At 35.1% G+C, this 11,774-nt stretch overlaps 1 protein-coding gene across 2 annotated transcripts in view; it reads right to left on the minus strand.

Annotated features, from left to right (window-relative positions):
• Positions 1-11,774, minus strand: part of appa (amyloid beta (A4) precursor protein a) — a 55,392-nt gene that overhangs the window by 18,549 nt on the left and 25,069 nt on the right. The window contains exons 6-8 of one of the 2 annotated variants that reach the window (XM_016538053.1): positions 9,066-9,298; positions 8,809-8,976; positions 1,403-1,536 (exon numbers count right to left, since the gene is read on the minus strand). In XM_016538053.1, coding sequence (XP_016393539.1) covers positions 1,403-1,536; positions 8,809-8,976; positions 9,066-9,298 — 535 coding nt within the window. The remainder of the gene's footprint in view (positions 1-1,402; positions 1,537-8,808; positions 8,977-9,065; positions 9,299-11,774) is intronic. The other variant, XM_016538054.1, reaches the window with a different exon arrangement.

Raw genomic sequence — 11,774 nt, forward strand, 5'->3', positions numbered from 1 at the left:
GATAGCCTAGTAGCCGGGACAACTTCTTTATGTTTACAGACGTGACGTAATGACGCAGTGCCATGCTTGAATTTCCCGCGAAAAACGGGTACCACTCAAATTAGAAAACATTATTATAAGCTAACCGTTGTGAATCTGTCTAAAGTAAGGCGATAGTTTTGAACACTGGCTGGTTATGTACTTGCTCAAATATTGATTTCGGATTATTTTTAACCAAAAAAAGTTACAGACTGCAGCTTTAAATAAACAAAAGTTAGGGATCAGTAAGATGTTTTAATGTGTTTGAAAGAAGTCTTTTCTGCTCACCAAGGCTGCATGTATTTGATCTAAAATGCAGTAAAAACAGCAATATTGTAACAATTTAAAATACGTGTTTTCTATGTGATTATATTGTAAAATGTAATTTCTTCCCATGATGCAAAGCTGAATTTTCAGCTTCATTACTCCAGTCTTCAGTTAGATTTCAATTTCTGCACAGTCTAATCTGATTGTCATACTCTTCGAATTTCATATTAAGAAATTATTTTTACCCAAAAACCTTCGAACTGGTTTTCTTTAAAATACAAATCTTTGTAATCCCAGGCTATCTGTAATCAGAAGCACATTTATAACTGGAATATAATTTAATTTCATTCACATGTGTTTCATAAACACAAGTCTTCAGTTTCACATGATCCTTCAGAAATCATTCTAATGTTTCTCATTGATTTTTATCATATTATTATAGTTTTTGTTCATATTTTGATTTCGATTTTATTTGTATATTTTCTGCTTTCTTGTTAACTTTAGTTAAACGTTTTAAAATATTTTCATGTATGTTTTTGTCATTGAGTTAAAATGAGAAATGTTTCCTTGGCAACCAACTGAAATAAAAATATTTCAGAATAAATACAAATAATAGTTAAAAAAAAAAAAAAAAAAAAAAAAATAGCATGCTTAATTTTTTAAAAAGTTTTAGTAATTTTGTTATGTGTTTTTGTCATTTTATTAGTTTTTTGTTTGTCTATATACTTTGTATGTCTATACAGTTTTTTCAGTTTTAGTTTGAGGAATTTTAGTACTTAAAAATAAGTTTTTGCATATTTTATTTTATTTCAGTTAATCTGAATGTTTTCCCATATTTTCTAAAAATGTATTCTAATATGCCGATTTGCTGCTCAAGAAACATTTCTGATTATTATCAATGTTGAAAACAGTTGTGCAGCTTCATGTTTTTTTTGGAAACTGTTTTACATTTTATTTTTCAGGATTCTTTGATGAACAGAAAGTTCAAAAGAACAGCATTTGTTTGAAATGGAAATCTTTCGTAACATTATAAATGTCTTTACTGTCACTTTTGATTAATTTAATGTGCCCCTGATGAATAAAAGTTTCTTTTTGAGCGGTATTGTAAATCCGGTACCTGAGACATGCGCTCGCGGTGTTTGGCCTCCAGGCTCTCTTTGGCCTTCAGGAAGTGCGCGTGTTCGTTCTCGTCTGCTGGCGTCTCCAGGTATCGGTCCACTGCATCTGGAGGGCTAGAGGAGGGAGTCGGCACTGCGGATCACAGACAAACTTTTATTGCAGGACATGAGAAGACGATTTAACAGCATTAGAAGTGATAGAAGAGATTGTTAGAAAGCGGTTAGAAGACACTAAAAGCTTCCAACTGACCAGTTTATTCATGTTTAATCTGTAATGAAGACAATATAATAATACACTAGTAACTGTGTCATATTCTCACAGCAGGGAACATTCTGGATGTTTTGTGCCAAATGATGAAGTTACAGTGGCATGAGGATGTACATGATAATCTCTGTATGACACCTGTTTAATCCAACCTGTGCTATTTCAGCATTGAGGAACTATTATAGTTTTTATTAATATTTTTGGATGATTATTATAAAAAAATATATATATTTTCTTGTTTCATTTTCATTTTTTTTATTTTGTCGTGTTTTCTTCATTTTTATTATTATTTTTTAAATATGTAGTTTTCATTAATTTTATTATAGTTTTAGTGGTAACACTACAATAAGGTTCATTAGTTAACATTAGTTAACTACTTTAGTTAACATGAACTAAGAATGAACAATATCTCTACAGCATTTATTAATCTTAGTTAATGTTAATTTCAACATTTACTAATGCATTATTCAAATCAAAAGTTGTGCTTGTTAACATTAGTTAATGCACTGTGAACTAACATGAACTAACAATGAAAGACTGTATTTTCATTAACTAACGTTAACAAAGATTAATCAATTCTGTAATAAATGTACTGTTCATGGTTTGTTCATGTTAGTTAATACATGAACTAACATTAACTAATGGAACCTTATTGTCGGAATATTTATATATTTTTTATATTCTATTTTATATTCTATTTCATTATATATGATGATTTATGTATGAAAAACATCCAATATGGACAGTAAGAAAACTTCTGTGTAAAAACATAATTGTAAATGCATGTGCATTGTGAGAATAAAGCTGCCAAACACACCTACATGCATTCCTCTGCAATTTTCAGCAAATGTTGTACTGATCCGTGCAGTATCTCACACCGCTGTGGGCCACAAGTGTTCAGAAGCAAGTTCAGTGCAAGTGTTCAGAAGATGGCAACCATTATCCCATTATCTATAACAGTTGCCTTAGGGGTGGATGGCCATAAGCTGTGCAGCTGCAGCAATCAATGGCAAAATCACCAGTTTTACCAGAGCACTGGTGTCATCAGAGTAACAGGTCCCAGATCAGTGTGGTGGAAAAGGGAGGGACAAACTTGTTGTCTTGTCAGAGGTGGGTGATTATGAGGTGGAGGGGTCAAGCAATCAGGCAGTGCACTCTGGGAAATAACTTTCACTATAGAGAATTGGAGAGAGAGAGAGATCTTTTCAATTGAAAAGAATTACTGAGCCATTGTAATGATTACTGTCTACCTATTTATGTATTTATTTATGCTCATTAATTTAATAATACATTTTCATTTTAATATTATATTTTCATAGTAATGTAATGTCGAAATATTTTTTTTGTGAATTTATGTGCTATATTTGCTATATATTTATTTTTTTATTTTAGTCCTGATTTTTTTTTTATCATTTAAAAAGAGATCTTTTCATAGCTTTAAAGGGATAGTAAAAATTTCCCCCAAAATTTAATTTTCTCACCCTCATGTCATTTTTAAACTGTATTCATTCGCAAGCGGTCACATCAGATGCTACTGGGTGGCATGTAAAAACCAGGCGTAAACAGCAATGTGTCTCAGCTGACAGCTTGTGATCTGAATACCTGGTGTAAACTGGTGAAAAAGGTTAAAAGAATCATGCATAACAAAACTAATTTCTTTGTGCACATGTGGCATCATGACAGTTCTGCTTGGATGAGAGACAAAAACAAACTTACAGCTCAAACTTGAAATATGCTTTGTGCAACATGATTGATTGCTAAATAAATATGTAAAATCATGTTGAACGTACATGCCAGAGCAATGCGATTGCTTTAGCAATGTTCTCCTTAGTCAGTGTAACCGGGTGACACTTTTCTTTGTGTACACAGAACTTAAAAAACAAATAGATTTATGCACAAGTTCTTTCCTGTGCAAAAAGAAACAGAAAATTTGCTGTTTGCTTTGACAATGTCGTACGGAGTTTTGACAAATGCTTTCCTTGGCTTGGGCTCACGGATTCCAACTACAAAATCACCCCTCTCTTTGAACTGGGCAAATAATGGACTTTTGAAACGGGTTCATTACACCATGCTAATTTCTATTATGAGCGATTAAACGCAGCTCCCCCCTCCGCCCTATCATAACCATCGCCAGGAGCGGAGCTCTCTGTAGGGGTTAGTTAACTACTTTAGTTAACATGAACTAAGAATGAACAATATCTCTACAGCATTTATTAATCTTAGTTAATGTTAATTTCAACATTTACTAATGCATTATTCAAATCAAAAGTTGTGCTTGTTAACATTAGTTAATGCACTGTGAACTAACATGAACTAACAATGAAAGACTGTATTTTCATTAACTAACGTTAACAAAGATTAATCAATTCTGTAATAAATGTACTGTTCATGGTTTGTTCATGTTAGTTAATACATGAACTAACATTAACTAATGGAACCTTATTGTCAAGTGTTACCATTTTAGATATTTTAGTACATCAACTTAAATTAAATGAAAATCAAAAAATGAAAATCAAAAATTTATGTAATAAATATAATTAAATTAAATGTTGCCTTGGCAACTAGCTAAAATAAAATAAGTTTAAGTATTTTTTTTTCTTCCAAAAATGTTTTTATGATTTTAGTTTTAGATAACTTTAATAACCCTGGATCCTACAAAATAAAATAATACTATTGTACATGTACATTTACATTTATTTATTTAGCAACCTAACGCTTTTATCCAATGTGACTTACAAATGTGGAATACAATAAATGATTTATCATAAATCATGAATTGTAACTGATTAATATCTTAAACCGGTAATAGAATCTAACTGTAATGACCCTGAAATGCTTAACGAGCACAGTTTTCTTTCCCTTGTTGATGCATTACTTGTTGAAGCAGGACATTATTAAGGACCTCATAGAAAGCAAGGACCTGATAGAAACCATGACTTGACTGACCTAAACAACATTAACTTAAGTGTCTAAATAGCAGTTGGAAGGAACATTTGACAAGTGCGGAAGATCATTAATATAAAGATCAGCAGCGGCACTGCATCAATGATTAAATGCAAATGACACACAGACACACACACACACACACACACACACTTCATTCTCACAAAAATACACAAAATTAGTTGAAGAATCTAAGTTACAGGAGAGAAATTTAGGGGACAGATGCGAGTTAATCAGCAGCCACACGCGTGTGTGACAGAGTGAAATCGCCAGTGAGAAACTGACACACGGTCAGTGCAGATCAGAGCAGACTGAAAGAGAATAATCCACCTTATTTACTCTTCCTCATGTCTTTCAAACCCTTATGACTTTCTTTCTTCAATGGAACACAAAAGACGATGTTTAGCAGGATGTACATGCTGCTCTTTACTTGATAAGTGACTAAAATTGTAGATGTAATCATAGATGTATCATCACCCTTGTGAAAAAGTAGCGTACTTGTAGAAATAGTACCTATTATAAAAATAATATACTTAAAAATATATTTCATTGTAAACTGCATGTAATGTTTTCAACTAATTAATAGCAAGTTAAACTGCAGTTAAATGAAAATGTATCATAGTTTAAATTTATATTAGAGTGCTTTTTACTTATGTACTTACTGCAAGTAGGACTGAAGTACATCTTTATACATCTTCATATAAGTGTACTGCCAAGCATTTATGGTAAACTAAAATATACTTTAATGTCATTACTACTCACTTATATCATACAACTTATATTGTCATGCATTTAAATTCATTTGTATTTAAACATTTGTAATAAGGCAGTTAAGTTTATTTAAAATATATTAATTTCAAATGTAATATCAGCTAACACTACAAATAACACTACAGGTAAATTTAAATATAAATAACACTGCCGTTCAAATTCTAATCAAGTACTTTCATGCAGTGTGTGTCACAGTCTTCAGCGGGTGTGCCCAGGAAGGTCACCAGATGACTGTGTTCGGTGAGCACATGGCTTGTGTTGTGTTGTCTGTTGCCATGTGCTCTCTCCTGTCTATTGTCTTGCCCCTCCCATCCTGTTTCCTTGTTATTGTTTTAGTTGCTCCACCTGTGTCTCCCTCGTTAGCCTCCTCGTTTGGTTCCTATTTATTCTCCTGGTGTCTGTCATCCTGTGCTGATCCGTCATTTTTCATTGTGTGTGTTTTGTGTCTGCATGTGGTGCAGTTTTGAGCCTGCCTGTCTGTTTTTCCCCCTCGGGGTGGTTTGAGTTTGTCCTGCACTTGAGTCCTTGCTTCATCTCCCCGCACGCACCGTGACAGTGTGTAATGCAGCTGTATGTGAATGTAAATAGTCTGTAAAGTTGTAAAGCTGAAAGTGCATCATAAATAAAGTTATTGTCTCTCAAAAGAAAGAGTCAACTCTGAAACGATGAAATGAGTCGTTTTAAATTCAAATCTCATTCCGCAAATTTCACACGTCACAAATTCTTATATGTGCATAATGCCCGCCTACGTTCTGTGTGGACATCCTGCGAAAACAAACTTCTAACGCTGTAGCTCGTTCGTGTGGATAACATAATGCAAGAAGACTCTGCGCTGTGAAAGTGAATTCGGTTTATTTTCACTTCCAAAGTGTCCCGATTCACACTGGGAGCACGGGAACGAAGGAGCGAGCAGTAAAGCAAATTCCAAAGTCTTTAATGAAATGAAAACTGGGAACACAGGAACACAGGTAATCACGGGGAACACAAAATGACATTTAACAGCAGCCCGGAAACACTGGGAAACACAGGGTTTAAATGCACAGAAACTAATGGGACACACCTGGGAACAATACGAACTAAACGGGGAACACCTGGACTCAAATTAGAAACAATCAGGGAGCAGGAACAGGAAGATAACCAAATAAGGGTAAGGAAATAAACAGAGCACGTGGGGGAGGAAAACACAACACGAGACATGGAACAGAGTCTGACACAAAGGATGAGGCTGTGAAGAATCAGTGGTTAAAATTCATCTTTACTAAGATATCACAGCAGTATAATCAACTTTTTTGCTGTGTTCTCGTCATTTTACTGAAGACTGCTTCTTCAATCTCCACGAGTTCAATGAGGGGTTCATAAACCGGTTGTCTTTGAAAGATGGGTCAGTGCCCAGTTTGTTTGGAACAGTTTGCTCCTCCGAATCACAACCTGTAAGTATGATTAATAATTGTTACTTTGATGTTCTGTCGTGCAGCATTCTGTCGAGATGTTCAACTTACAGTGCAGCTGTAAGTCTCTGGCTAACTCATGTTGTAGTTCTGCTAATCTGCTGTGGGCCTGCTATTGTCTAGAAATGTGTAGATTACTACAGAATGTCTGTTGTACTTGGAGTCATAATAAAGGATGGAGCAATACGTTGGTTTAGAAACTGCAGTGCTTTATCAGTACTCTTTTGTCTGTGATCTGTGGGTCCGGTTCGCTAACATAAGTGTAAAACTTTTTCCCCTCTGATTCCTTCTTTTTAGAACAGAGTGGAGCACTATAATTATTAGAATAGGATGTCTTATTGACAAGCTGTATTACAGTACTGGTGATGGGCATTCCTTTTCCGACATGCGTTGTACTCAGCAGACCAATCACAACATCGGACCAATCAGAGCAGAGTAACATTATGCAAAGGAGGGGTTTGGAAAGATGAATCTTTGTACAAATCGCTTGAGAGTCGTTGAGAAATAACGTAAAATTAAATGCATATTATAAGAAAATGAAATTGTTTTTTGACCTTGCATGCATGTAAAGCTGTTGTTGGGGACTCCCAAAACCAATTGATAAACATTTCAAATAGCATAATAGGAGCACTTTAAGACTAAATTTGGATTTACTTGGTTAAAAACATTTTCATAAGTTTTAAAAGAATAAAACAAGTTTCTCAAAGGAGAGGAATCACTGTCCTTTATGTGGCTTTCATGCTTTCGTTATATAAGAGCAGCATGAACATCCCTCTAAACGTCTTCTTTTGTGTTCCACTTTTTGAAAGTCATGAGGGCAAGAAAATGCATGTTCATCAGTAGTGGTCGACCGATATATAGCCAAGGCCTATATATCGGCCGATATCTGCCATTTTTCAAATATCGGCATCGGCCGATAAGTTTTTCTGTTTGGCCGATGTGTTCGAGGTGGGACTTTTATTTTGACGGCGCGTCAGACTTTTATTTTGACAGCGCCGAGAACGGCTACGGCAGTGCCTGAGCACACAGTGCTCACATTCTCCCTCTTGTTCGCTGTTGTCATTCAGTTCTGTCTAATACGGATAGAAGTCTATCTAATAATCAGATAGAACTGTTAAACAAAGGAATTAAATTGTATACAAAAAAGTATTATAATGATTGCTTTAATATTATTGAAGGCAAACATTATAATACTTTCTCGTTTGCCGTCAGCATTCCGCAAGTACGCATTTATATAATTTAAACAAATCTTTGAAAGTGACGTGACATGTGAATGACTAATGAACATTTAATTTCACAAACCTTGCAGACTTAGTCGAATCTAGTTGAGATCTTGTGAAGTGTGCATGTGACCTGCATGATCGCGTGTTCTGTGACGGTCGGTCCTATGGTCCGTGCGAATTGAATACGGACAGGAGAAGAGTTCAGCTTGACTGGAGACGCACGATCGACCAACTTTAAACTCGTGATTTCAAATTATGCTGCTCTTCATGCTTTTGCCCACTGTCATATTAATGTCATTTTCACTGTGTGCTGTATGTAAAATGAGTGTTACCTTGGCTTTATTTGAAAAAATGTGATTCCCAATGCACACAAACTTCCCAGAATACTGAGTGCCCTGTTGGTTACAGTGTTTACTTCCTTTTTAATTATATTTTTATTAAATATTTATTTATTTGGGAAAAATACTTTGTCTTCTAGAGTATACGTATGTTTATTTTACACGTTTATTTTTTAATACATTTTCAAATGATTTCAAATTTCTTAAATATGAATTAAAATAAAAAAAATTATATCGGCTTTATATCGGCCATCGGCCACCCTGCTTTCCAAGATATCGGCATCGGTATCGGCTGTCAAAAAACCCATATCGGTCGACCACTAGAACTGATGTTTTGAGTGGGGTGTTCGGGGCAGGTCGACCACTATTCATCAGTGTTAGTGGCACACCCGGTCAGTCGTTCTGTGGGTGACTTACACACGCTGCTGCAGACAGACAGACAGTACTCCTCCGACTCAAAGTTATTGCGGTTTCCTCCGCAGCCTCCGTAGATGAAGGGAGCACAGCGGCCCTCCTCACGCACAAAATACCAGCGGGGCAACATGGCCTTACAGGGGCCCGTCTCTGCACTCGCAAAACACACCTCTGATGGGACACACACACACGCACGCGTGAAGACTAGCATCTGTCAGCATCTGATGAGTGAACACTGAACGTGATTGGATGTCACTCACCTCTCACCACCTCCTCTACTGACTCTGTGGTGGTGGTGGTTGTGGTCGTCATGGCGACGCTGGTGCTCTGGCTGCTGTCGTTGCGCTCGTCCACAATCTTGTCGTCCTCGACCTCTTTCTCATTCTCGTCTCTGTCTCCGTCCTGATCGTTGTCCAGAACCTCCTCCTCTTCCTCGTCTGGATCCTCATCATTCTCCACCACAGCGGGTTCGGATCCTGCGTCTCGCGTCATGCTGGAGGAAAACACAGCCATCAAATCACAATGACAGAAACCATGTTCATAATCAGTGTTGGGCAGTAACGCATTACTTAGTAACACGTTACTGTAATTTGACTACTTTTTTAGTAACGTAGTAATTTAACGCGTTATAATTTTCTAAATAGTAATTAGAGTATAGTTACAAGCCGAGGTCTCTATACGTTACTGCCACGTTACATTGCTGACAGAATGCAGTGTTTTATAATCTAGAGACCTAAAAAGGATGTAGCACAGGCACTGTCGAGTCAAGTGCCAGTGGATTAGAGACCTGCTCAAATATCTAAAACAAATAAATAGTTTTTCATCTATTGCACAAAAGCAACATGACCTAATATAAAATATAAACGATTAACAGGTGCAAGCGTATGCAGAGTTTCTATTTAGGCTATAACCCAAGCGGCAACCTTCTCATTGTAACATACGAATTGTAGACATTATGAAAGATTCATTATGCATATATTTATTGTGTTATAACAGAGATTTGTGAGATTGCGATGAACTGAGATGTCTTTTAGAGATTATAAATGCAGCACTCTTTGCTGGCATTCTGCCATGCCAAACCATGCACGCAGCAGCCGCTTGCTTTAGTTCAAAATAACAGTGTTCTGTGAATGTTGATGCTTTAATAACAAATATTTATCGGAAGCGTGTATGCTGGAATTTCATAAATTTCATGGATAAAACGTTACTCAAGGTCTGCACTTTAAAATTCTCTTTATTTAAACAGGAGAAAAATACAAATAACAGACGTTTCGGCTTGCTGCCTTCATCAGTGTGACAAGATCTCAGTAACTCAATGATTATATGAAGACCAACAATGACCCAGAGGTGATGGTAATTAGGTTTCCAAATTCACAGACTCCAGATCAGTTCCATCTATAACAGCAACAAATTTCAACAAAAGCTTAAATATCAATGGGGACAATAAGACATAAGGCAAAAACATGCCGTTCATAAACATTGCTCCCAAAATAAATAAATAAATAATAAAAATTAAAAAAATTTACAAGACACATGAAAGATCAAAATCCTCATTTAAAACATGGTCTTTAAATAAAACATCCAAGACGCCTCTCTTTGTAAGAGTCTTTTATTAATATCTCCACCCCGGCGAGAATTCATTATTTTCTCAATTCCTATACATTTAAGTTGTTCAATACTATGATTATATTCAATAAAGTGTCTGGCCACTGGAAAAGTAACATCACGTCTACGAATTGCTGATTTATGTTCACTGATTCTAATTCTCAATGGCCTCGAAGTTTTTCCAACATACATCAATGGACATGGACATTGAAGTAAGTATATTATATTATTAGTAGAACATGTGATACAAGATCTGATGTAGTATGTTTTATTCGTCAGTAAACATGTAAACTTTTTGCATTGTAATATTGAACAACATGATGTACATTTTCGACATGGAAAACAACCTTGTATATATGTTTTCTTGTCATCACGCACTACATCTGATCTAACTAGCATATTTGCCAAATTTGAAGATCTTTTGTAAGTAAACATCGGAGGTTGTTTGAAAACATCTTTTAAAGAAGGATCTGAAGCTAAAATGAACCAATATTTATTTACAATAGATTTAATCTGATGGCTATTTTTTGTGTAGGTTGAAATATAATTTACTGAAAATTGTTTCTTCTGTTGTTGTTTTTTTGATAGTTCAATAACTGAAATCTCTCAGATTTTTTTACTTTTTCAACTGCTGAATGAAACCAAGTTTGTGGATAACCTCTTGAACAAAAACGATTCTTCAAAATTATTGACTGTTTCTCAAATTCCTCTTCTGAATCACAAATACGTCTATAGAGTTGACTTAATGGTAACCCTTTTTTCAGAGGCAGTGGGTGATGACTATCCGCAGACAATAATGTATTTTTGTCTGTTGGTTTATGGAACACCGTGGTGGACATCTTGTTGTTTATTTTTGATATAACCACATAGGGCTGGACGATATGGCCAAAATTGATATCACGATATATTACGATATATTTCTTAATTTCGGTCGATACGATATAATTCCGATATCGATATGAACACTATTTATCTGAAATAGAAATCTTTTGTAACATTATAAATGCCTTTATCATCACTTTTGATCCATTTTAAGCATCCTTGCTAAATAAAAGTATTAATTTCTATAATTGTCATATCACCGTTATTGAAAAAAATTAAATCGCGATACATATTGATATTAAATTATTGTCCAGCCCTATAACCACATCTAAAAAATGAATTGATGATAAATTGTTTTCAACTGAAAATGTAATAGAACCTAATCTTGAATTCAAAAACTGTACAAATTCAAACAAATCCTCTTCACTTCTTTTCCAAATGAGAAAACAATCATCAATGTATCTTGCCCAGTGCTTAAAGGGGTCATATGATGCTTTTTTAAAGATCATTATTTTGTGTATTTGGTGTAACAGAATATGTTG

This window comes from Sinocyclocheilus rhinocerous, unplaced genomic scaffold (genome assembly GCF_001515625.1).
Source record: "Sinocyclocheilus rhinocerous isolate Xijiao unplaced genomic scaffold, SAMN03320098_v1.1 scaffold2051, whole genome shotgun sequence".
Classification (NCBI taxonomy): Eukaryota; Metazoa; Chordata; class Actinopteri; order Cypriniformes; family Cyprinidae; genus Sinocyclocheilus; species Sinocyclocheilus rhinocerous.